General features: G+C 35.9%; 3 protein-coding genes across 12 annotated transcripts; 2 read left to right on the top strand and 1 right to left on the bottom strand.

Annotated features, from left to right (window-relative positions):
• Window positions 1-2655: 2655 nt before the first annotated feature.
• LOC113717590 (peptide chain release factor APG3, chloroplastic) lies at window positions 2656-8486 on the bottom strand. Of its 4 annotated transcripts, none has more exons than XM_027242345.2 (15): window positions 8004-8484; window positions 7645-7701; window positions 7449-7529; window positions 7273-7330; window positions 7061-7164; window positions 6918-6969; window positions 6515-6564; window positions 5837-5902; window positions 5605-5769; window positions 4837-4909; window positions 4599-4731; window positions 4077-4134; window positions 3467-3514; window positions 3091-3174; window positions 2656-2969 (listed from the first exon to the last, which is right to left on the bottom strand). In XM_027242345.2, exons 1-15 carry the CDS (start codon window positions 8172-8174, stop codon window positions 2898-2900), a joined length of 1272 nt encoding a protein of 423 aa, XP_027098146.1. In that variant the 5' UTR covers window positions 8175-8484; the 3' UTR covers window positions 2656-2897. The 4 variants fall into 4 exon arrangements, 3 of the variants coding, with proteins under 3 accessions (XP_027098146.1, XP_027098153.1, XP_071921213.1); XM_027242352.2 differs by having other exon boundaries at window positions 7645-7723; window positions 8004-8145; XR_011821105.1 differs by having other exon boundaries at window positions 2852-2969; window positions 3091-3166; window positions 8004-8485.
• A 3864-nt stretch (window positions 8487-12350) lies between these two features.
• LOC113717562 (zinc finger CCCH domain-containing protein 32-like) lies at window positions 12351-18130 on the top strand. Of its 4 annotated transcripts, none has more exons than XM_027242319.2 (7): window positions 12351-12749; window positions 12891-13033; window positions 13288-13353; window positions 13516-13635; window positions 13717-14004; window positions 14091-14393; window positions 17526-18130. In XM_027242319.2, exons 1-7 carry the CDS (start codon window positions 12665-12667, stop codon window positions 17859-17861), a joined length of 1341 nt encoding a protein of 446 aa, XP_027098120.1. In that variant the 5' UTR covers window positions 12351-12664; the 3' UTR covers window positions 17862-18130. The 4 variants fall into 4 exon arrangements, with proteins under 4 accessions (XP_027098120.1, XP_027098114.1, XP_027098137.1 ...); XM_027242313.2 differs by having other exon boundaries at window positions 12473-12758; XM_027242336.2 differs by having other exon boundaries at window positions 12522-12749; window positions 12891-12979.
• A 4608-nt stretch (window positions 18131-22738) lies between these two features.
• Window positions 22739-26918, top strand: LOC113717521 (BTB/POZ domain-containing protein At1g03010-like). Of its 4 annotated transcripts, none has more exons than XM_027242270.2 (4): window positions 22739-23168; window positions 24562-24628; window positions 24830-26026; window positions 26156-26918. In XM_027242270.2, exons 1-4 carry the CDS (start codon window positions 23077-23079, stop codon window positions 26696-26698), a joined length of 1899 nt encoding a protein of 632 aa, XP_027098071.1. In that variant the 5' UTR covers window positions 22739-23076; the 3' UTR covers window positions 26699-26918. The 4 variants fall into 4 exon arrangements, with proteins under 4 accessions (XP_027098071.1, XP_071921178.1, XP_027098072.1 ...); XM_072065077.1 differs by lacking the exon at window positions 22739-23168 and adding an exon at window positions 23650-24200; XM_027242271.2 differs by lacking the exon at window positions 22739-23168 and adding an exon at window positions 24416-24465.
• The last annotated feature ends 9 nt before the right edge of the window (window positions 26919-26927 follow it).

Here is a 26927-nt window from a genome sequence, read left to right as displayed (position 1 = left end):
CATATATAGATAGTACTACCATCGAAGAAAAGATACTCTTTCATGCGGAGGGCTCGTAAGCCAGGATCAGCACGTTGACAAGTGAGAGAGTTTGGTAATGACGTTGGGATGAAGCATTGAGTTGGCACGTGGCACGGTGGCTTTCCGTATTATACATGCCACGTCAATATTTTACTATTTTTATTTTTATTATACTTTTACTCATAATAAATTATAGTCAAGACAGTGTAATAATATGACCCTATAATCAAATCAAACATTATTTTTATAATTCACATCTCTAATCTCTTATAAATAAATAAGATTAACTTTTTAAAATAATCGTATTTTTTTGAAAAATAAATTATTAACTTTCATTAAATTTTTTACCCTTCAACATTTTATTTTCTAAAAACTAATAAATATTATTAATTTGTGATTTTCAATAATAATTATTTTTCTATCCCTCAAAAATATTAATATTTGAATGTATTTATTAAACAAATACATGACACCTTAAATGTGAAGACATCATAATAATTCATACTTAATTAATAATACTCTATCGAATTAATTTAACTCTGTGACATAATATTACATAATTAAATCAATAAAATGCAAATAATAACATAATGAATACTAATTTTCATTGTTAATGCCTCTGAATCATTTCCAAATATGCTCGATCAAGTCCGATCAAAACTAATGATGCATTTTATGATCCCATAGTTCCGCGTTCCTTTGAAGGTAATATTGAAAATTTTCGACAAAACTTGGAGTCATATGGATTGTTTGATCATCATCATCATCATCATCATCCCGATTTCTTATTACATCTCCTTCATCCTCAACAATCATATTTTGTAATATGATGCATGCATATATTATATCTTTTAGTTTCGCTCTATGCCATAACCGAGTTGGCCCACATACAATAGCCCAATGAGATTGAAGCACTCAAAATGCTCGCTCGATGTCTTTTCTTGCAGCTTCTTGCATTTGCTTAAACTTGATCATCTTTGGATCTCTTGGAGCATTAAACATATTCCTAAAATTATTAAATTTCTCATGCATAATTAGAAAATAAGAGCACTTTGAGGAATTGTATAAGTGGTTGAAGGAAATGAGTAATAGAGTATGAAAAATGAAGAAATATGAGGGTGAGAAATGAAAAAAAAATTCCCTTATTTATAGAAAAAATTTAGGATTTCATGTAACGATACAATTTTATTTTAATGAAAAGAAACAAAATGAGCAACGATCATCAAACAATGGTCTAATTGGTTTGATAAAAAAAAAAGAAAAAAGAAGACCCATAGCTGAGCCCCATCAACAGAGCATTACACGCATCATATTTATGATGCATATAATGGAATTCAGCGTATTACACGCTCCATTTAATGCCGTTGGAGCCACCCTTACAGAGTTTTTGACTTCACTATTATATAAATAGTAAATACTACTACTCCCTACTTGTCACACCGATGGTTAATCCCTGGTTTATTTCACCTAATATTTTGCCGTCTTAAATTCAGAATCAAGATAATATTATCAATACTTTCATTGGTGTTAATTGTTAAAGGAGGTGGAGAAAAATAAGAAAGGAAGGAGGGAACATGAGTCGAGAGTAGGGCTGCAAATGAATCGAGCCGGCTCGAGTCAAACTCGAGCTCAGAATATTAAGCTCGTTAGCTCGCGAGCTTGAGTATATATATAATTTTTTTTATTTTAATTTTTATTTAATAATAAAATTACGTATATTATATTTATTTTTTATTTTTTATTTTCATAGTAAAATTACGTATATATCCTTAATATTTTATTATTTATTAAGAAAAAAAATATTATTTTATTTATTTATTAAAAAATAAAATAATAATTTTTTATTTTTTTAGAGCTCGAGCTCGGCTCGACTTGATTCGAGTCGAGCTCGGGCTTGAAAATTGCCGGCTCGTCAAGTTCGAGCTTGGTAAAATTCAGTCGAGACTCGGCTCGATTAGTTCAAAACTCGACTCGACTCGGCTCGTTTGCGGCCCTAGTCGAGAGAAGAGATGAAGTCATCCAGGAACGGAATTCAGAATGCACGTTTGGAAGCGCAACACCCGGACTTTTAAGATGTTTGGAAACGAAATACTTTTACTTTCAAGATGTTCGGCTTTGTACTTTTGAAATGTAATGTTTGGTGAACAATACTAGAGCAACATTTTTAGTAAAAATTCAAATTTGATGAAACTTTTGTATTTTAAAAAATAAAAAATAAAAAATAAATATTTTATCCTATATTATAACTCAAAAAAAGAATAAAAATATATTTTAAATTACACATTAATCCAATACAATAAACAAAATCCCCATAGAGCACTTCAATAATCGGGGGTGCTTCTTCTTTTAGTGTGAAATCAGGAGTTATTTTATTTTATTTTAAAGTGTAAGCTCAAGATCTATGAATAATATTCTCTCCTCCCGTGCTACTCAATTTATCCCTTCTCGGTTTTCTTAATTTTGAAAAAAAAAATAGCAATATTCTGTGAAATAACCCGTAAATCTCTTTTCCTCAACCCTGAACTATCAACCCTCCGCGGTGGAGGTGCACGCAGAATAGTACCTTTCCCGTCTTAGCCAGAACTTAATTCATTCATCATCAATGGAGCGTCGAAATTACCGAAGTCCCAGAAACGCGCAAACTCAGACGAGACTCTGTTTATTAAAAAAAAAAAAAAAGGAAAAAAAAGAGGACCTGTCTATACACGTAATAACAGGATAGAACTGATTACAAAGCAACTCGTTAAAGTTTCGTATGAATCTAACAAACTAATTTTAAACTTTAATGGCAATTTGATGGCACCTCTTGCGTATCATCTGGGTGTCACTGCCGTATCCAGTAGCATTCTACTTTTTACATGAGTTGAAAGAACGATTTAACTAGCTAGTGCCCCAACAGACAAGGCTAGTTCTTGCAGTAACTCCTTCTGTTCCATGGCAGCACAAGACTGAAGAGAGCATCAAGAAGGAAAATTAGTTCAACATGCACCAAAAAGATCATAAACCAAGTGTGCCAGCAGAAACTTAAAATTTTCCTATCAATCTATTTTCTCGGAGTTAAGAGTTTACCTGAACAGCAGCTTCGACGTCACCGCTGAGAAACGATGTGAGCTCAAAGTTCATTTTCAACCGATGATCAGTAACCCTATTGTCCTAAATGCAGAAGTATCTATCAATCATCAGTAGACTGTCGTAATTGTTTAATTTGATGGAGAACCAATTAACAAGCTTCTCAGTAAACAACAATGGTTAAAAGGTAATAAATTACATGCATCTCACTATCTTTGAAAGACGAAGAGAATGTGGAGATTCCATGATTCTCGTAAGTTGCCTTTTTGTATTGAGCAACAACGTTGACTTTTAGAGTCAAAAGTTGCATTCTTGCTAACTCTCCATTTACAATCTAGGTACTCTGACTAATACTGCAGAAAAGTCAGACAGCTACCTTATAGTTGTATGTTCGGATCTTCTCAGCACGTGCACCGGTGCCAACCTGCATTTTGTACGTATCACAAATCCCATAAGAAGTAGATCAACGGAAGGACAATTGTTACTTTTTCTTTTAAGTGAAGAACAAACTAACTGCAAGTTTCAACTTGGGGATTAAGAATATTGGGAGGGGTTAAATTCACACCTCTCCATCTAAAATAGTAAATCAACACCTTCCATGTATAAACATAGAATGACGGGGTGTAACCTCTAGCCCTTTCTAAGAAGGATTAGATCCGCAAGAGATGTCACCAAAAACTAAATTTACTTGTATTCCCGCAATTATTAGAGCTATCATCATGGTTACTTCCAAGAAGATGAGCAATCACATCTATTTACTTGCAAAAAATAACAAAATCCTAATGACTAGTAGAGGTTAAGATACAAGCATAAAAAGAACTGAACTATTGCATCAGAAACATGGATGAAAATGTAAATAATATTTAAATAAGATTGGAGAATGCAAGGAAGAAGTAAACATTTATTAAGAGCAGCATATTCATGCTATCACTTTAACTTCAATAACCCATGACGATGCAACAAAATTCCCAAGCAAAATGTCAGACCTGTGACTTCCTCTGATTCCTTATAGACTCTTGCTGCTCTCTCACTTTTATTTCATACCTGAAAGAATACAGCAGATTGGAATCCATCACAAAAAGCCTAACTTTTAAGACACTAGTTTTAATTACTAAGATTGCGAATCTAAATTCTACGGGGTCATATTGTCAAAGACCAGGGGAAATGGAATTTTAGTTGAGTCATAATGAACAAACCACTAAACATCAACGTTGAAGACTAGGTACCAAACAAGAGCTAATGCTTGAGATTCAAAACTACAAATGTTGGCATGTGCAACCATTTATCAAAAGTTGATAGATGTCAATTTCCATTGTAGCTTATATTCCAGCTGCATATTAAGAAATTTAAATGCTTTTCATAAACTTAACACTCACCTAGCATAGTTGATATCATAAAACAATCAAATTTTTTCAAGTCAAATTCAGATACCTATAATTGTGCTTAGAGTGATATCAGCAAAGGTTACGTTAGATCCAGGTTAAAAAAAAAATTGCAATTTCTCTTACAATTTTGCTCGCAACAATTGAAGAGCACGACTCTTGTTCTGAAGCTGAGTTCTCTCCTCGGTGCAAAAAATCCTTATTCCTGTAGGCTTATGGAAAAGATCAATTGCTGTCTCTACCTTGTTGACATTCTGCCCTGTACCACAGATTATGCATGAGAAATCATCAAGAATTGGTTCACTCCTTAAGAAAACCCAAGAATCTTAAAAATTTAAAGACAAGATATTTCACTCATCTGTACCTCCAGCACCACCAGAGCGTGCAGTTGTGAGCTCAATATCCTTTGGATCAATCTCCACCTCAACTTCATCAGCCTAGAACCAGGATGCCAAGGAAACAGAGATGTCATAGAAGAAACAGCACGATAGCAGAACTTAGTAAGAAAACCACAGCTGCATTTAAGTAGGAAACATAAATATCTACCCAACCTACCATGTGACGTCATTCTATGATATAGAGAAATCTTATAGGAAAATGGCAACCTAGTCCCAGAAATTACACTGCTACTCAGAGTAACTTACAGATGAATGCTCAGGTTAAACTAGTGTAAGAGACTCCCGACAGTATTTGCACAAGTAGAGAGCTTGTTTTGTGTACCAATCATGTGACCTCCCAAGTGAAAACGCCTAACCTTATTGTTGTACCAGTTATCATCCTTGAGAAATGAACAACAACCACTGACTAATGCATTCTTTGTATGGATATAAAGTCATCAATTAATGTTACACAAGAACAATGACATCCTAAGCACACAATTAACTTCAACACAAAAGACCAGCCTGATGAGGTCAATGCCATTTGAGAATAATCCAGTATTTTAAATTTTAGTCAAGGACAGCACCATGTGATTCTGTGAAGTTCCCACTGATTTCTCTGACACAGAAGAATCTCATATACGTCTTAATTAATCTCAAGTAACTTATTTATTCATAAAAGAAAAAAAATTGATATCCAAATAATTGAGCTGAATAGAAGATAAAGATGTATCCCAGACACAGAATAGACTTACCTCTGGCATGATAGCAACAGTTGCAGTGGACGTGTGAACACGGCCTTGTGCTTCTGTTTGAGGAACACGTTGTACTCGATGGACACCAGACTCATATTTCAATTTGCTATATACACGATTTCCTTTGATTTCCATAACATATGTCTTAAATCCACCTTTTTCAGCCTGGAAATTAATTCCATTAGCCCAACCAGAATAGAAAGGCTATTCATATAATTAAGTAGTTATTTACCTCAGAACTTGAAACTGGGGAGACTTTCCATGAATTCCTTTCACTGTACTTCTGATACATGCGTACCTAAAAGGTGTCTAATAGTTACCGCTAACAACAAAGAACAAAAACAAGCAAGTAGATGTAACCAGTAATCAGCAGCTTAGCTGCAACTGGAATCAGCATTGAGGAAACTGTCTTGATAATTATTATTTTTTCGAGCCTTCCAATAGGGAAATCCAAGAAAACGGAAGTATAAGCAGATCTCAGGCAAGTTCACTAACTTACTTCTTCTCTTTGTAGCATTGCCCACAAGAAGCGAATAACAACCAACACTCAAAAAGCATGACAAAGTGAAGGATAGCATCCCATCATAACAAATATTATCTATTTCATTGTGTTTCCAAAGATGAAAGACCAAGAGCCAAAAGGTAGCTACACAGAAAAGATTTAAATACACAAAAAGGATGAAAGAAAACTAGGGTTCAAAGAATGAGCTTATTCTGAATATAAGTTCACTCAAGTGCGTGCCAACAAAAAGAGTTTCTCCATTATGAGGAACTAAATCCTGATAGCTGTGCATACTGAGTTTGACTTGAAATGTAGGTGAAAAAATTGCATAACCAACATATGCAAAATAATGTTCATGTCATCCTACAGGCTGACAAGTACTCAAAGGACAGAGAAGCATGTACCTACAAGATCACCAGCCCAAATTCCAGCTTCATCGCCACCAGTACCAGCCCTCACTGCAAATAATGAAATCAATCTAAAGAAGTGCTTGTGATTAAAAACTAAAAATTTTGAAGAATTGTCTAAAACTAAATAATTGCTAAGGAAAACACCACATGGAGCACAGAACATTTTTGTTTCATTCAATGCAGACCAAAAAGAAATCGACCATACCCTCCTCTTAAACTTTTATTTATCGAATAATTAGTTTCACTTCCTATCAATTCATAGTCTCAATTTAGGCTAACTGAAAATGATGCAGCTCCAACAAATGTGCATGAATCTTGAACCACAATGCAGCTATGTGAATGACCACCGTTAATTAATCCAAACACTACATAGCACAGAATAAAAGGTGTGAATATATTACCTTCAAGCATTATATTTCTTGAATCAAGAGGGTCAGTAGGAAGCAGTAGTACCTATCATGGAATGGCAAGATATACAGTCTTTACAAACCAATCTAATGGCAAAACAAGGTCCAAAAAGTTAAAAATTGATATCTCATATGACCTTAAGCCTCTCCTCAAGATCTTTGATTTGAGTGGTTAAAGTTTCGATTTCGGAAGATATCATCTCTGCCATGTCTTCGTCAGCACCTTCTTCTTTTGCCAAAGCTGACGTTGAGGAGCAAAGAAAATAAATTTTGGTTAAGGGATAACACATACAAAAACAGTTACAAACTTTAGGAATCGTATGCGAAGATTGAGCAAGTTAAAGAAAACCTTTTGTTTCTTCTAACTGCTTCTCGCAAGTCTTAAATCTTCTGTAGGTGAGCACAACCTAGTAGTTCATTAGTGCAGAAAGCATCATTAATGAAGCAAAACCATGGCAATTTACACCACATAAAAAAGTCATCAAGATAAAATGAGCTAATTTATAAACAGAGGACATGCAGCACCTCATCAAGCTCTGCAACAGATTGTGCCAGCTTTTGATATTCACTTGGATTTGAGACTACATCTGGATCAGCCAGCTTAACCTGCAGTTTAGATTCCAAATGAAACCTCGGCACTTGACAGGATATTTATAATCTGAATCATGAAGGATTGAGGTGAAAAAAATCCCCTGTGACTATGCATGAATGAAATGCATACCGACAATTGTTGCCATGTCTTCTCAGCGGATTCCAGTTTTGTGATTAGATAAGGTTCCTGCATTTTATCCCGTCATAAGCTACAACAACGAAGAGGACGCATCAAAACAATATTCAACTTATCCAATCGTGTTCTATTTGCTGGAATATTAACAAGAACCTTAATTATGACATTTGAAGATTAACTGGCGTGGGTTCTTCTCCATTTCTTTACTTTGATTACTATAATCTTTCTATCTCGGTTCTTCTCCATGTCTTTGCTTTGATTACCGTTATCTTTCTATCTTTTTTTGCTCTTCTGGGGCAATCACGTGCTTTGAATTTTAAGAACAAAGAAAATAAGATGAAGTGCTAACGAACCGCCATGCATACGATTCTTCTTGGAAGAGTTACTTTGCCGTTGTTTAGTGAGAATTTGAGAAAAGCCAGCCTCGTTGTTGACGCGCTGCCGAAGCAAAGGCGTCGTACTGGGACTTTCGTCGAACATGTGGGGGAGATTCGGGCAGTGAAGCCAGTTGCCAAGATGTTCATGTCTCTAGTCTCCAGTCTCCAATCTCCAGCCCCAACTGGAGGTTGCAAAAGAGTGCGAATCGAGCGAGGGAGCGAGCAAAGAACGGATAAAGATAACGCTAAAACAAATTGCCCACCGATGCCAGCTCCAGAGACCAGGATTGAATTTGGGGCTGTAAAACTGAACTCTGTTTTTCCTTTTCCTTTTTTTCTCCCCTAATTAGCTTTTCAAATAAAAAGTTAGTGAAGCAATAAATAAGGCTCGCAAAAGAATTCAGAAAAATAATGCACATATGCTCGTGTCCTTGCGGTTGCCACGTTACAATTGCAAATGTTTGGGAAAACTTTGCCCTAAAGGCTTTGATATTCCCATCCTGTCCATTTCATTTTAACCCCACCACAAATTTACAATGTTCCGCATTTAGCTTTTTACGCCTTTGGGTTTTTTTTTTTTTTTTCTTTTTGGCTTTTTGTGGTCAATTTTTACGTCTTTGGATGAGCGTATTAAAAACACAAAACACGGGATGAGAAGCAATGGTACAAGCCCCTCTTGGATAGCTCGATTGGTCACATACCCTCCTCAAGAAGCGTTGTTCATCTCTCCCATCAGAATTTGAGCCCCAAGATTAACGTTTTCGAGGGGATGGAACCTCTCCTCTCGAGTCACAGGATAATTAGTCGGGTTGAAAGCCCAGATATCCCCTGTCCGAAAAAAAAAAAGGAAGCAATGGTACAAAATGTTTAGACGCCATTAGAGGGAAACCAAGACTATAATAGACTTAAAAAAGGATCATCAGCCTGCGCTGCCCTGTTCACATCATAAGCATGGGAAAGATTTACTTCAAGTGTAAAAAAATTTAACCCATCCTTAAAACTGTGAATTTCTATGTACCACGTACTAACTTATTCTTAATATTATGCTTTCTCATATCGAACTGTCTGAATTTATACCGTGCTTTCAAAGTCTCCATTGATCTATACGATTCATCTTTTCTTTGTTAAATATCTAGATAATTTAATTACGAACGCAATTATCGACTCAGAAGCCATATCACATGATCCTTAAAAAGGGAAGAGAAAGTAAAAAAGGGAAAATATTGATAAATTTCCTAATATGGATTGTGAGTTTTTTGGATGAAAATTTTCAAATATTCTTTACGTAAGTTTCTTAATCGATTTTGTATCATGCGTACATCACAAAATCTCCCAACAACTCCTAAAAGGTGCAATGCAAATAGGACCTTAATGTATGTTCAACATTCGTTTCTTTACTTCTTTGGTATTTTTATCTTTTTTTTGCTCTTTTTGATTTTTTTATTTTATCACTATCGTTCTTCCAGTTCCAAACATATATCATGGAAGCTTATACAAGCATGGAATAAACACAAAAACATCATTACACATTATTCCCAGGAGAGAGAGAGAGAGAGAGAGAGAGAGACGGATGTGGGGCTATTAATGTTGTATGCAGATAAATTCAAGGTTTGCTGTTTTTAACTTTAACATAACTAAACTATGAAAAACTTGAAAATGAAAAATTAGCTTTTGAATTTAATGTTTAAGATCAGCTACTGATAGAATTTTATATTGTGGCGAGACTATTTTTATGTCATGGTGACAAATGGTGGTGTGTATTGATATTGTAATTGCACTCTAGTGTTTATTTGCAAAAAAAAAAAAAAAATTTGTATCATAAACACGTCTTTTAATATATTTTTATCTCATATACAACCTATCACGAAAGTGTTACATTATCATTATACGTTTTTTAATTTCAAATAATCTCCTGTACAAATACACTTATACATGCTTTAGGCTCTCAGTGCATTTTAGAAGAAACCTATATGTTGAATTTTGAGGATATTTACAAGTAAAGAGCAGCATTTTTTTTTAAAAGCGCTGTCAAAAAAATGTTATACTTACAAGGCGAATTGCATGATAAAAAAGAAATAACCAAGTTGAGTTCATCCTTAATACCATTCGCCAGTGTTACCACGTTTAGTTCATAGTCTATAGCGGGGAATAAATTCATAAAACTTCCTTAAAATTTTAAAATTTTGCTGGACAGTGTATTCCAAAATTTCCCACTCTTCCTACACTGCGTCCCTACACCGTCGGCACAAGGTTTCTCTACAATGGAAAGCGTTGGGATGTGTCCAATGTCCCAACGCTTTAGTAAGCGTTACATAAAGATTGAATATAATTAGGGCAGTAAATAAATCAAGTTTCTTGTTATGCTTGATCAAAACGTGATTCAAGTTCGGTCAACATTAAAATCGATTCGAACTTCAAATCGACTAAATCGAGTTGTTGAACTTAAATTGAGTTTAGAAAAGCTCAATTCATTAGCTCGTCAGTTGGCTTAATTATAATTTTATATATATTAATAATAAAATTACATATATATATTTCTAATATTTTATTAAGAAAAATGAATATTTTATTTATTTTTAAAAATAAAATAATTATTTTTTATTTTTTAAACTCGAGTTTGACTGAATTCGAACTTAAGGTTGAATTCGAGTTCGAAGTCAAATTCGAATTTTATATTAAAAGCTCGTTGGGTTTGAAATTGATTAAATTAAAAATCGTCTCAATTCGTGGCATTTACGACCCTTCGTACCATATGGTCGTCTTTGGAGAACAGAACAGGCAAGTTTGATGTGTGTGTCGGTTATATACATAGACAGTTTCATACAAACGCAACCTTAAATTTAGAGTACAATATTTAAACGCAAGAACTTTAGCCTAGACCAGTTCGGTAAAGGAGGGTAAACGAGTAAATTAAGGAGGAGATATGTCGGTTACCGATTAATGTCCAAAAGCAGCAGTTTAAACCGTTTAAGAGGTTTCGTATATTATATTCAATGCTAACTATTTTCACGTTTTGGCGGGTTACGCAACCAAACAACCAAGCACACTCAAAGTGCCCTCCCTCCTCTTTTCCAGCAGTACTATACGGGAGAGAGAAAGAGAGAGACCCAACACCCCAATCCTGATGCCCCATACACTCCGGCGGCCTGATCTTAGGATTCTTACACCAACTGTAACTTTTAGCTGTCTAACCTCATACACTTGTTTCCTTCAAAAGGGAAAAAAAAAAAAAAAAACCTCATACGCTTGTGTATGCAAAGAATTAAATGTACGATGATTATTTGTAGAAATATTTCGATGAAAATCTTTTATTCACCCCGATAAATGTCTTGTAAAGAATTTTTTGTAATAGAGTTTGTCTCGTCAATTAGTTTATAGTCACGTGACAGGTTGAATATAATTTAAATATGTTAATGAATATTCAGTGAAAACCCCTTATCGTATAGTAATTTTTTTTTGGGGTATGGTATTTAGCTATTTGATTATTACTTTTAATTATGGCTAATCATTAACGTCATTTCATTTTTAAACATAAGGTGCCTAAAAACTAGGAATATGTGTAACTTGTTAATTCACAAATAATCCTTAAAACTTGTTAATTAATTTTATATGTGAGTAAAATATAAATAATCTTAGCCGTAGTTAATTTTACAGGTGAGGGGTACAAGAAGTAGTTAAAAAGATGACAAATGCGTACAGAAAGAAAAGTTTCAAAATCCAAACAAAATAAAAATGAGAAACTCCTTCACAAAACGCAAGGACGTAAACAAATCGAATTTAAGCGAGTAGTTCGCGACTTGCGAATTTATTTGGTCAAACTTTGAGTTAAAACCCATGTTAATCGAGTTCGAACAATTTTAGTTACTTGATAAGTCAAATTTGAGCTTAATATATGAGATTCAAAAGTTTGTTGAATTTAATTGATCTCAATTTATATTTTAAATTATTTATTTATTAATATAAAATATTTAATTTTATACTTTTGTTTAAAATTATATAAATTTTAAATTTAAATTTCTTAAAATCATTTAGATTCGATTAAATTCAACTGAACTCAAATTAAGCTCGATCAAGTTCGACGAGCATGAGTTTGAGCTCAAATTTAAATAATACACAATAAAATCGATCTCGAAACCTAAGCTCTACTTTGAAGAAATTGAAGTTTGAGTCTAAAGTATTTTGAGTCAAGTAGACGTCGAGTGGCAGGAAAACACAAGAGAGATAAATGAGAGTACTGCACTATTAGTCCTAAGTCGTAAGATAGACCGTACGGACAACTTTAGATACAGAGAGAGAGAGAGAGAGAAAGAGGATGCCAAAACCGCGAACCAAAAAAAATTCTCGCCCACTGCACTTGTCTCTCATCTTACTGTAGCAGAAGGAAAGCAAATCCCCTTCTTCTTCGTCCTCTATTTTAAGTTGTTTCTTGGGTCCGAGAATCTGTTGTAGCCCTCTCCCCTCCTCGTACTCAGGCGACCCGATCAAGCAAGCTTTCCGATCATTCCAACGACAAACAACGGCGTGTCTTTCGCATATATACGCCTAATAATTCAGCTTAAACCTATTCTCGTCACCATTTTCCCTCTTTTGCCCCTTGATTCTTGAAAGCTCTCCCATAGGTAAGCAAAGGGAACATAATGGAGTTGTACGGACAGAGCAACGCAAGAAAAGGATTGCAGCAGAATCGGAGTAGGGAATGGGCTCCGGCAGCTCGAGAAGCAGGTCTGACAGGTTCTTTTTTCCTTTCGAGTACTTCAATTTTGGGTTCTTTTCTGTTGTTTTCGTGATGTGCATTGCGGGGTGTGTAGGGTTTTTGACAATGCACAACGGTCTTTATGATTGTTTTCCTTGGTAACAATGCAGAATCGATGGGCAGGTTGGGTTTGTGGGACGGAGAAGCGTATCCGGAGAGGCCTGGAATGCTGGAATGCGCCTACTACATGCGAACTGGGGTATGTGGATACGGTGCCAAGTGCCGCTATAATCATCCTCGTGATCGTGCTTCGGTAGGCCCGCTGGGCCCTGATCATGGCTCTTATACTATCTATTCGTCTCCTAATTCCAGTCTCTATCATTATCAATCTGTTTCATTTACTTTTTCTTATGAGGGTATGCATGTAGGTAGCTACCAATATATCCACCATGTACGTGTCTTTATATGCGTGTATGTACTAGGAAGTGGCCTGGTCTTATGTACTATGGACTGCTGTTGGGGATTTGGTTTCGTAAATGAATAGATTGATTATCGTTTGGAATCCAGGTTGGGGGATCAGTTTCCTTGGGAGCTGCAGATTATCCAGAGCGAGTTGGAGAGCCAGACTGCCAGGTGCTCTGTTTCATTTCTTCTGATAGATGGTGCTGTTTCTTCAGCAGTTCAGAGTCATGGTTGTCTTGTGCAAGTTGATTTCATAGTCTAATTTACTTGAAAACCAGTTCTGTGACTGCTTTTTGGCGTTCTACTTTCTGATTGTTGTTTCCTGTTTTGCAGTATTATTTAAGAACAGGAACCTGTAAATTTGGAGCTTCCTGCAAATTCCACCATCCTAGGAACGCTGGTGGATCCTTGATAAGCGTGTCACTTAATATTTATGGATACCCATTAAGACTGGTATCGTTTAACTTCTGTGGGTGATTACATTTCATGTGTACATAAGTTGCAACTAGAAAACTCACTTCTTTCGACCTGCAGGGTGAGAAAGAATGCTCCTATTATTTGAAAACGGGGCAGTGCAAATTTGGTAATACTTGTAAATTCCATCATCCTCAACCAGCTGGAATATCATTGCCAGCAACTGCACATCCGTTTTATCCAACAGTGCAGTCTCCTTCAGCTCTTTCTGAGCAATATTGTTGTGCATCAACCAACTATAGAGTCTCAAGGCCTCCAATATTAACCGGTTCTTATGTGCCTGGTGCTTATGGTCCTTTTCTGCTTCATACTGGAGTAGTTCCGGTTCCAAACTGGGGTCCTTACACGGTACTTTCTAAGATCTTTGCTTCAATCCTTTTGCACAATTAAGCTTTAATTCCTCTCTTATGTTTTTGTTAGTTTGCTTAATCTAGGGTCCTATAACCCCTGGATTTTCTCCTGGCACTCAAGCCTCAGTTGGAGCAACCTCGCTTTATGGTGTATCACAGCTAAATTCATCTGCAACTGCATTTGCTGGAACTTATCCCACTTTACTTTCAGACTCTAATCAGAAAAAACAGAAGTTTCCAGAAAGGCCTGGGCAACTTGAATGCCAGTATTACATGAGATACGGTGATTGTAAATTTGGACCATCTTGTAGGTTTCATCATCCGCCAAACTTGGTCGTGGCAAAGGCATATTCTGCTCTGAGTCCTTTGGGCCTGCCACTACGCCCGGTATGCATGGTTTATCTAGTTACTGGTGATTTATCTGGAAACTTGCATTCTAAAAAATTTATCACTAGGTTTTTCATTTTTTAGGCTACACTCTTTCTCCTGTTTACTCACAGTTTTGTCTAAAGGGTTGAGTTACAAAGATATCATGATTTGAATTTTCCATCTTTTGGTTAAATTCCTTTGCTGGGAGAGCAAGGCTGCTGATAATCTATGTACTTCATGTCATACTGTTGGCAGCACTAACTCTTGGTGTATGCAGAAATTTGTTCATTTTTAGGGTGTTATGACCCTAAATATTTCTTGTGCTGCTACTTTTTATCGTTTGAAATTTCTCATAGGATTTCTCCGTGTCTCATTGGACCTAACAACCAATTGGGATTTTTGTTGGGAATAGAAGATCCTGAGCTAAAGAATTACTCTTGCAGTTGGCTAGATTCATCAAAGGCCATCCTAGAATAATAGCTTCTAATATCTTTGGATCTATTTCTAGGATTTTTTTTTTAAAAAAAATAAATGCTGGAGTGATAAAAGTCTCAACTTCTTTGACATGTATAAGCAGTTATTTATGCAAATGTGGAAACCGAACAAGTAAAAGAGTTTTACTTGGATCAGTCACTCATAAAGTAGCTAAACACTCGTGCATAGCTTTTAAGGATGAAACTTCAAAAGAGAATCTGATAAGATGTCCAGATAAGAGTACGTTTTTGTGAAAGTTAAGGAACTAAGTTGGACTATGGTCCCAATATGTATAAATGTAGAATCAGAGTATCAATCTTCTGAACTATATGATATGCACCTTTTCCTAAGGATATTTTTGGAGAATTTGTAATTGTATACCTAGTCAAGTGGTCGATTTAAGTTGAGCAGGACAATATTTTTGGGTCTAGCTTACTTACCATGAGCAACTCATCTTGGAGCTGGGGTTTGTTGATTGGCCTGACTTGTTGCACTTTCCACCTGATGCTATTTTAGGCTTGGCGATGACATTAAGCTATTCGAGGAAATTGGTCTGTTGCTGTCTTGATCCCAATTACAATCTTATAAAACATCTTATTGCCCCCGCAAGCACTTTGCTCTTCTTGGTCCCCTCATCTCTTGGCCAGAAAAAGCTATTCTACTGTCCTTTAAGAATTAGTGCTGCTTTATTCACTCTAACACTTCATCTGCATGCCTAACAAAAGTTTTTAAACTTATGTGTTGCATTTAGCCAAGTAGGCTACAATCTTGACTTCTTCTTTAAACTAAATTATTGTATACAGAAAATGGAAGAGTACACGGAAGATGAATTTTCAAAACCGCTGTATTCCAGGATGTAGACGATCTTCATTAGTAAATACTGGTGGACTTTGAAGAAAATTTTGCTTAGGCAGACAGTTTTTTACTATGTAGCTGCTCTTGGTTGGAATAAAATGTCATTTGAGAACCAAAATTGCGTGACTTTGTTTGTGCAGTCATGGTAAAGTGTGTTGTCTTTTCATTGAGGAGGTTCAACATAAAAATTTTTTGCACGTATTCCCTCTCTCAAGTGTGAATAATTGTTGGAGTGTACATAAGCTGACTGGTTTCATGGTTGATTTTAACCTTGATATTTTTCGTCTTACAATTTGTGGTTGAGAAATAGATTCTTTCTTCCCCTTTGCACTTAACTGGTCAATTGTTTTGTTTTCTGCTCAAGGTGTTTAAGTTTTTGCTCTGTTTTCTTTCAATTATGTCATTTGAAGCTCAAACAGTCATTCAGAGTGTCAAACTGGTGTCTACGTTTGCTAATTTTTGGTCTCTCTAAGTTGGGTACTAACCGCTGGCAGATCCATAGGGGGGCAGGGAGGGGCAGCCCCCTCCCTCCAAAGATTTTGGAAATTCCCTTGTATCTCCTTAAAGTATTAAAAGTTTTTAGTTACATCCTTGTGAAATTTAGAGCTTGCCTCCCAAGTTTTTTAAACAAAATATAAAGGTGTTCCCTTAAGTCTACATCTTTTATAGTCTTGCCCCACCCCAACTCTCAATTTTTGGTTCTGGCAGTGGTACTAACAATTGAAGACTCTGAAGTAGTTGCTCTATATGCCTTGAAGGACCCTATTATGAAGCTATCATGTGCTTCTATTGTGTGTGATTCTATGTATGTCTCTCTGGGGCTCCAGCCTTTGCATTTCCTTCGTAAATTTCCCAGTAGTTTGATTACAATTTCTTAATAAACTTGGCCATTTTGTAAAAATATTTTGTCAGATATGACTACCTCATCGTTTGATCATTGGGAACATTAAGAACACAAAAGATGTGGATAAATTTGCTTTGTGTGGGTTCTTCGTGCTGTTGAATACGAAATTGTTTCTTCATGGTTTCTTCGGCTGAACACTTGAGTAACTGGTAGTTCTTGATGCCTATTTTGAATTTGCATAGTTTTTATCTTTGTTTCAATGGGAAAATTATTTTCTGAGTTTGCGTGTATTGTTACTGATCTACCTTACCTTTTAGCCTTTTAAGAATTCTTGTATATTTTTGGGAAAGTTTGTAATCTTACGTTCATTGGACCAAGTCGTATGTGATAGTGAAAGTTTCGTGTCATCCCATGTACCAAAACCTTCCCCGAGCATTTAAATACATTAATGCAACATCTAAATACAGTCTGCAGATCTTTTGGTCTAATCAGAAGGTGGTTGATCCCCCTTCACTATGATAGGCATGAGATTTGGATAAAGGACCGTATAACGAGTAACCATATGAGAGCTTCAATATGTTTTTATGCATGAAGACCCTGAAAAGGCTTTTTAGATGGGATTGCCTGGTATTTCTAAATGCATGGTAACTCGTGGCCAATGGTGAAAAAATTTAGAGATCAAGAGACAGATACTAAACTTGGACTGTCTTGTCTTGATCACCTTTAATTGAAATGTGGTTTATGACTTGGTATCTCTCCTTTTCATCCTATACGTCCGCAGACATGTATGCTGCTGGGTGATGTATGTCTTGAAAAGTAATAAGACTTCCTAAAACATTGTATGTATGTTTCTTGGATTCTACCTTTTGATAGACGGACTAGATTACACGTACGATTATATAGTCTTTGATTATTTTTTAGTCTGGGGCTGTTCTTTTAACTCTGGGTACCCTGCACTTTTTCATCTTGATGAACAGGGAATACAGTCTTGCCCCTTTTATCTACAAAAAGGACGCTGCAAATTTGGACGCAATTGCAAATTTGATCATCCAATGGGTACAGTTGAATATAGTCCATCCGCATCATCTCTTACAGATGTACCAGTAACTCCCTACATGCTTTGTTCATCCACTGCGATGGAGGGGCAGGCCGCCGAATTTGTTGGGTCCAAATTGGATCTGCAGATTACCAGAGATCGGCCTCATGGAAGCGGTTTGAGTGGTTCAGTTGGTCTTGCGTTTTCAAGGACCGCTCCTTTCTTGCTTTCGAGCATTCAGATATCAGATCAGGGTTCCGGACCGAATGCTGATTGAAGCACAAGGGTGGAATGGATGGTGAAGTTCGCGTGGTTCCTGCTGAACAGTCTGCTATATAAATTTCTGCAAAATGCTTCATCAGCATCATTGAATTCTCAGACTCTCCTGTTGAGAGAAGTTTCTTTTTTCATGTTTTCGTCCATGTCACTTTTGTTTAGGTGCTTGGTCCCCGTGGCATCGGCCTTTAATAAATAAATAAATAAATAAAGCTGCGGTGGCCAAGCCCAACTCGGGATTAAATAAATACTCCAATCGTCTTTTGACTCTACTCTGATTAAACATTCGCATTCTTAACACACGCATAAAAAAAAGAAGAAGAGAAGTAGCTGATTACAATCCGCAAGGAGTAAAATTCTTACCAACGAATGAATTGTAATTTACTACTAACAATCAAAAGTCAGCCAATAATCAAATTTTGTACATGAATGAATTGTAATTTAAATTTATTAATGCATATTGTATGCACTAACTAACTTGAATTTTAAAATTTAATTCTATGAATGTATTCAGTAGTGTTATTGTGTAACAAAAATTAATCCACCTAACAATAATATACTATTAGTATCAGTTTTTAACATTAATCCATGTATTGCTGCATTCACATACTAGTAATGTAATAACTTTATCATACTTTATTTCAGAAAAAATCCTATTCAGGTGTCCTACTTACTATCTAAAAGGCCTGAAATTTGGCCTTTTGACTCGAACAACGGAACCAAGAGTACCAGAAGCATGCATGACAGCATTATAATTTACTAACCGAAGATAGACGACAATTTGGCACTCATAAAGCCATATGGCATGAGATTAAAAATGGATGGGATGATCATCATCATCATACACGGAGACGGGGGATAGGCATATCATAATTTGATCCTACATTTATTTATGGCATCCAACAGAGTACATTAAATTAAATTGATTGGCTATGTATGTATCATGATCAGGGAGGGTAGCCCAAAAAATATGCCTTCGATATTGCATTTTGGCATGAGTGCCTATCATTCGGCTGATCTGTACACATTTTTCATGGCTTTTTTTTTACTGAGTCTAAAGAACAATCATTAGTGTGTTCCCGGCTGAAATAAAAGCGTGCGTATGTGACCATGGCCCATTGTCGACCTAAAGCCAGCACACCAGGCTTCCTCCGACGTCCGTCCCAACCTCCTGCTGCTCTACTATATTAATTAACTAGTTTTGTACCTGGAATCGTCGAAAAATAATAAACTTTTAATCAATTTATAAAAATGTCGATATAAAATACATATTTAATGTATAATCCATTATAACTTGTCTTTAGTGTATTACTATGTGCGCATTGTAATGTAAAGTATTCTTATAATATAAATTTGAACATCTAATTCAGTGAATAATAATTCAAAAATAGAAAAAATAACATTCAAAAACTTGAAAATAAATAAAAAGTGCAGTAAATAGTATCAAATAATATTCTACTATTCAAAAACTTGTTTTTTTTTTTTCTGTTTGAACATTCTCCTCGATTTGTCCATGCAAATCAGCATTTATTGATTTTCTATTATCACTGCATGATAGCAAAGTAGGATAACTAATTATAAAAAAAATAAATGATTTATCGCATTCAAATTTGTGCATAACAATACATAAAGATTATAATTAAGTAAATGGCCAGAGTCTTTTGATTAACTAATGAATTTGTAGATATATCTAATAGAGATATTTATGTCTCTTGTATTTATATCGCATTACTTTCCAGTGTCTTTTGTTTTTTGTTGTTTTTCCTGAAGGCAAATTAACAAACATCGTAGTATATGATCACAAAAATCAATTAACAAACATGTTAGAAAAAATCCTACAAAAATAACGATGAAAGTACTTGTTTAAATCCTATGTCTTCATACAAAACAAATAGAAAATAAAACAAAAAAAATAAAATTCAAGATATGTTACTAAACTCTTACAATTGAAGATCAACATGCCTTTTTAAAATATATATATATATATATATATGTATTGAAATAAGATGTACCTGATAATCAAGAGGAGTGGAAACCCAAAATCGATACTTTAATATGCCAACCGCTTGCACTGGAAATACCTAACCATTAATTTGATGCTTGAAATCAATATATTAGAAGCTATATGTAGTGTAGACATAGGAAATAAGAATTGATAAGAATACAAAGAGATATTGATAAGAACATTAAAAGTATGTTTATTTTAATTTAAGTTGCTTAAAGTACGTAACTTTGGATAGGAAATAAGAATCCTATAATATTAAGAATTCTTATAGGAAATAAAACCATAATCGTCCAAATAACTTTGAGTAGGAAATAAGACCTTATGTGACCCGTACTATGCATGTATATAAACCTGTACGTAATAAATTTACAAATGCGTTATCAAGATAGATTTTACCGACCTTAAAAAACCACCTCCACTATATCGAGTCCTTTAAGTGCATGGACTCCTATGATGTGGGTCCACACACAAAATACTCCCCACCATCTGGGCAGAGATGTATTGTGATTAAGGAATTATTAGCAGAAATATATTAAAAAAAAGACGAACGGAGGACACTACGGATGGAGGGTCGGGTAGGGGCTTTCGGGGTGCAAAACTTCAACAAATATCTAATGTTTTATCTCATCTTTCTTTAGCTATGATAATGGGATTTTATTTCTTTGGTTGATGACACTCCATTTTCTTTATGGACTTTTCCAGAATTTTTCAATCAGATGAAGTGTCATTTCTCTTTGTACATCAATTATGCATGCGGACTGTGAGTCTTGTAAAAACTTTCTCGGGCTAACTTTTTTTAATTTTCATGTCTAGATTGTTTGTATGTTGTTCTATATATGAGTAGATTATCTTAAAATAAAAAGGATCTATGATGAAGCTGTTAAAAAAAAAAGAATAGGACACTATAAAAAAATATATTATCATTTATTCCTATATATCTAATAGAGGAGATTTATGTCTATTTTATTTATATCGCATTACTTTCAAGATATGTTACTAAGCTCTTACAATTGAAGATCAACATGCCTTTTTAAAAAAAAAATATATATATATATATATATGTATTGAAAGAAGATGTACTTGATAATCAAGAGGAGTGGAAACCCAAAATCGATACTTTAATATGCCAACCGCTTGCACTGGAAATACCTAACCATTAATTTGATGCTTGAAATCAATATATTAGAAGCTATATGTAGTGTAGACATAGGAAATAAGAATTGATAAGAATACAAAGAGATATTGATAAGAACATTAAAAGTATGTTTATTTTAATTTAAGTTGCTTAAAGTACGTAACTTTGGATAGGAAATAAGAATCCTATAATATTAAGAATTCTTATAGGAAATAAAACCATAATCGTCCAAATAACTTTGAGTAGGAAATAAGACCTTATGTGACCCGTACTATGCATGTATATAAACCTGTACGTAATAAATTTACAAATGCGTTATCAAGATAGATTTTACCGACCTTAAAAAACCACCTCCACTATATCGAGTCCTTTAAGTGCATGGACTCCTATGATGTGGGTCCACACACAAAATACTCCCCACCATCTGGGCAGAGATGTATTGTGATTAAGGAATTATTAGCAGAAATATATTAAAAAAAAGACGAACGGAGGACACTACGGATGGAGGGTCGGGTAGGGGTTTTCGGGGTGCAAAACTTCAACAAATATCTAATGTTTTATCTCATCTTTCTTTAGCTATGATAATGGGATTTTATTTCTTTGGTTGATGACACTCCATTTTCTTTATGGACTTTTCCAGAATTTTTCAATCAGATCAAGTGTCATTTCTCTTTGTACATCAATTATGCATGCGGACTGTGAGTCTTGTAAAAACTTTCTCGGACTAACTTTCTTTAATTTTCATGTCTAGATTGTTTGTATGTTGTTCTATATATGGGTAGATTATCTTAAAATAAAAAGGATCTATGATGAACTGTTAAAAAAAAGAAAGAATAGGATACTATAAAAAAATATATTATCATTTATTCCTATATATCTAATGGAGGAGATTTATGTCTATTTTATTTATATCGCATTATTTTCCAGTTCTTTTTTTGGGTAGGAAATAAGAATAATATAATATTAAGAATTTTTATAGGAAATAAGAATTGATATATATCCAAACAAAAAAGGAGCAAGTCACGTAGGAAACTACTTGTCGTCTTGTTAAGTCACGTAGAAAAGAGAAAATATGAAAGGATAAGTATGAGGATACGACTTTATTATATATATATATATATGATTAGTTCCACGTTCATGACTTCTCCAAATTCTAGTTGATTTTCGATGGTTTTTATTTTTTATTTTTTAACTTCGATTGGTTAATAAGTATCGTGCCAAATATTATTTTTATTTCTTTAGCATAATTCTTGATATACCATACTTTATTTTTTTGAATGAGAAAGGGCAAAAGGAAAAGAGGAATGAGGAGGAGGAGGAGGTGGAGGAGCAGCGCAGCAGAGTCACAGTGGTGGTCCTCTGCAAAATGAGCAGTCGTCCGACATTTAACCTAATGATTTACTGCGGTTCTAATCATGAGCCCTAATCGGAGTCTATTTTAAGATACTCCACTTAAATCAGCTTTACACATAATTTAGGAATATTTTAAGGTAATCTTTATGCGTTGGCTTTCGCTAGGCTATGATTACAGACCCCAAAAGCACTTGCAATTCTTGGAGGAATCCCGCTTTCCTTTTAAATCTCTCCTCTCCTCTCCCCCAAACACAAAAGCAAAAAAAAAAAAAAAAAAAAGAAAAAGAAAAGAACAGTAAGTAAAGGGATGCATGTAGCGAGAAAGTCGCTCCTCATGAGTTCTCCCCCCCAACTTTCACCGAAAAGTTGACGCATTTTCTTGACTTTTCATTAGAGATTTAACCAAATTGAATATGGAAACACTCATTAAAGCGCCACGCAACACAACCATTTCAATTCAACCCAAACCCCTTTCAATCTTTGCATGAGTTCATGTGCCTTTCTCCTCACTCCTTTCATTAGCTTACCTTTCTGCCTTTCTCCTCCTCCTTTCCTTCCTCAATTTTAGCCTTTTCCACACCACGGCCACAAAAGGTCTTCCTGGTTAGCGTGTGCATTTTTTTTTTTCCTTGACAAGCTAAGGTCTAAGCTATGCCGGCGAGACATATGTACGTTATCAGGAGAGAAAGGCTGAACTAGCTTAGCTGGGAGCCGGTGGAGGAGATGGGAGTAGTTACCGTAGGTGAGCTGAAGCCAAGCATATCAGGAAAGAGATCATTCCGCCCCAGTTCCAGTGCAAGACATGTAACCGAATGGTAACTTTACTTTCCTTTTGCTTTGCAATGCTGCTTCCTTCCTATGCGTCGACGGACGTACATTAACCATATATAATTTTGGATACTTGGTTGTCATCTTCAGTCATTTTAGTCCCTTGGTACAATTTTTTTTTTTGGGTTGCTAGATTCTAGTTCTGCCTAGTTTTTTGGGTTCCCCTGCATCTGTTTAACTGGCTTGTGGATCAAGTGCATTTTGAAGATTATAGGCAGAGGTCAATGGCGGACATGGTCAGATGCACTTCTCGTCTCAAAGTACCAGTGGCGTAATTTTACCCACTTGCCGACCGACCTTGTTTTTTTTCTTCTTTCTTGCTAGTCCCCAAGGATTTGCCTGCATCACATCGTATTGTACCACATGATTCCTTTCTTATCAGAATATATTTCTGTCCCAGTTATTCAACTAATCAGGTTTATTTACATGGATGGATATTGCAACTTTCGTTCACAGTAAAAGGAACCTCATTCTTTTCTACTACTACTATCATTTTCATTTTTCACTTACGGTTTCAAGTGGGTATACTTCTAATGATAACATACATAAATAGTTCCCCCCCCCTCCCCCCTCCTCACTTCTTTTTTTTTTGGTGTGTGTGGTGGGTGGGGCTTTTCCTGGAAGCTTTTAAAGGAGGGATTGACCATATAATCTCAGAATCCAGATTCTATTGTAGCTGGCTCCCAAAATGTTGTTCCGTGTCGGATGATAGTATCGCAAGTCTCTGTCTCGGGTCCAAGTGTCCAACCAATCAATGTGAACATATGATCAAAGAAAGCGAACAGATCCCATGATCGTCTTAATGCTTAAATGATTGATTAGGACGCGTCAGCCTTTAGCCTTGAAACTTTTGGCACTTAGATTTCAGATGTCATAACTTGAGGCTCAGCCTCGATTTGCAATCTTCTTGCCCGGAGTTCCTCAGACAGCTACCATACGCAGTAGCTGTTGGAAAGTGACTGAACTCACAAGATTGGCCTAAAATGACAACACAACAGGTGGTTAGAGTTCAATTTCAGGTGAAACTTTTTCTATGCCTTGCAAAAACTATAAGCTGTCCCACCCGTTATCAATTTATGTCTCAAGCGTTTCAGATGCTGCCATCCATGTGTAAGTACCAGTTAACCAACCACTAAGAAGATGACAAAGAAAAACGGGCTAAGGGCTTTATGGAGTTTCAATTGAAGTTCACTTAATTGGAAAAATATCTTCGTTCACTCGTGCATTGAGAAAAGAAAACAATGATATTTTCTCTTTTAGGTTGTAATTCAAGTTAACAGCCATGTATGCTTTGTTACCAACGACTCTTTCTTCTTTCTGAACTTCTACTGCGAGCTCTTGTACTCATTTGACCATCCCCCCTTTTTCCCCCCTTTGCAGGCCTATATCAGATGTTTCTAGTGATCTTACAATCGAAGTCAGCGCAACAACTTTTTCGCTTCACAAGGTAAGATCATATAAGAAAAAAAAAATAAATCAGGCTTCATAATTGTATTCTGCTCTTTTAGTTATTTGACAAAAAACTGAGACTACTTGCTGTAGAAAAGGTGCATATGTCGAATTTGATCGTAGAATATTAAATGATCAAGCAGTTCATGTATATGACGCTTGTGCAGGACTGTTAGACATTACTAACAATCTTTTACAGTTCCCTCTAGTTTCTCGAAGTGGTAGAATAAGGAAATTGTTGCTAGAAGCCAAGGATTCGAAAATTTCAAGACTGAACCTCCATGGCATTCCTGGTGGATCAGAAGCATTTGAGCTGGCTGCAAAATTCTGTTATGGAGTGAACACTGAGATTACCGTATCAAATGTTGCCATGCTGCGATGTGTAGCCCATTTTTTGGAAATGACAGAAGAATTTTCTGAGAAGAACTTGGAAACCCGAGTTGAAGTATATCTGAGGGATTCCGTGTTCCCAAACATTTCCAACTCTGTATCTGTACTTCACAACTGTGAAAGCCTCCTACCGATCTCAGAGGAAGTTAACCTGGTTAGCAGGCTAATTAATGCAATTGCAAACAATGCTTGTAAAGAGCAGCTAACCTCAGGCTTATCCAAGCTGGAATATAACTTCCCTTCAAAACCAATCCAAAACATGGAGGCTGAAACACCGTCAGACTGGTGGGGGAAGTCTCTCACAGTGCTGAATCTTGATTTCTTCCAAAGAGTTCTGTCAGCAGTTAAGACAAAGGGTCTGAAACCGGACATAATTAGCAGGATTTTAATTAACTATGCCCAGAACTCCCTTCAAGGGCTCATCGTAAGGGATCCTCAACTCACTAAAGGTACTTTCTTGGATCCAGACTTGCAGAAGAAACAAAGGATTACTGTTGAAACAATAGCAAGTTTACTGCCAACACAGTCAAGGAAAAGTGTGGTTCCAATGGCATTTCTTTCAAGTTTGTTAAAATCTGCAATAGCGTCTTTAGCATCTACGTCGTGCAGATCTGATCTAGAGAGGCGGATCGGCCTGCAGCTAGATCAGGCAATTCTTGAGGATATTCTGATTCCTGCACATTCACATGGAAACAACCACACACCGTTGTACGACACTGAGTCAGTCTTGAGGATTTTCTCTTTTTTCTTGAATCTGGACGAGGATGACGAAGAGGATCATCAAATGAGGGATGAAAGTGAAATGGTGTACGACTTTGACAGCCCAGGATCACCTAAACAAAGCTCAATATTTAAGGTGTCAAAATTGTTGGACAATTATCTTGCAGAGGTTGCACTAGATTCAAACTTTACAGCGTCGAAGTTTATAGCATTGGCAGAGTTGCTTCCAGATCACGCTCGTGTGGTCTATGATGGATTATATCGTGCTGTTGACATATTTCTCAAGGTGAGCAATTCTCTCATTCTGAGCATTTTCTGGTTAAGAAGTCCACTGCCGCCAGTAAGTACTCTTGGCAGGAAAGAAGTGTCTCTAAATTGACAAGATTAGTGATATAATTTCCTGTATTAATGGTAGGTTCACCCCAACATCAAGGACTCTGAAAGGTACAGGCTATGCAAGACAATCGACTGTCAGAAACTGTCTCAAGAAGCTTGCAGCCATGCGGCTCAGAATGAACGGTTGCCCGTGCAGATGGCAGTTCAGGTGCTGTATTTTGAGCAAATCAGGCTGCGGAATGCAATGAATGGAGGCCATAATCAATTGTTTTTTGGGTCGATGATGAACGGTCAATTCCCTCAGCGATCAGGCAGCGGCGCAGGAAGCGGATGCATCTCACCAAGAGACAACTACGCATCAGTCAGAAGAGAAAACAGAGAATTGAAGCTTGAAGTGGCAAGAATGAGGATGAGGCTAACAGATTTGGAGAAAGATCACGTTTCCATGAAACAGGAGCTGGTTAGATCTCACCCCACCAACAAGTTATTCAAATCTTTCACCAAGAAGTTAAGCAAGCTAAATTCATTATTCCGGATTATTGACATAAAGCCTATTGGAGGCAAAGCTCATTCAGAAACGCGATTTCCTTTCCAAAGGAGAAGGCGTCACTCTGTCTCATGAGTCGTAACCGTGAAAGCGTGGATGATATACTCTGTATAGATCGGCTTTGTGATTTTTGTTTGGTAGTCGTGAGCCCTTTCTTTTTCCTTTTCTATATAGAATCTTGAAAAAAAGGATACACCCAAACAAACTATGTATTATTCCTGTTGTATTCTGAGGTGTGTGAGAGAGTTTTCATGAGATGTAAAAATTAATTATATTTCCAGTTTGGGTTCTTCAATATTTGATT

The sequence above is a fragment of the Coffea arabica genome, chromosome 1e (genome assembly GCF_036785885.1).
Source record: "Coffea arabica cultivar ET-39 chromosome 1e, Coffea Arabica ET-39 HiFi, whole genome shotgun sequence".
In the NCBI taxonomy this organism is placed as follows: domain Eukaryota; kingdom Viridiplantae; phylum Streptophyta; class Magnoliopsida; order Gentianales; family Rubiaceae; genus Coffea; species Coffea arabica.
This window is presented reverse-complemented; position numbering and strand designations above follow the sequence as displayed.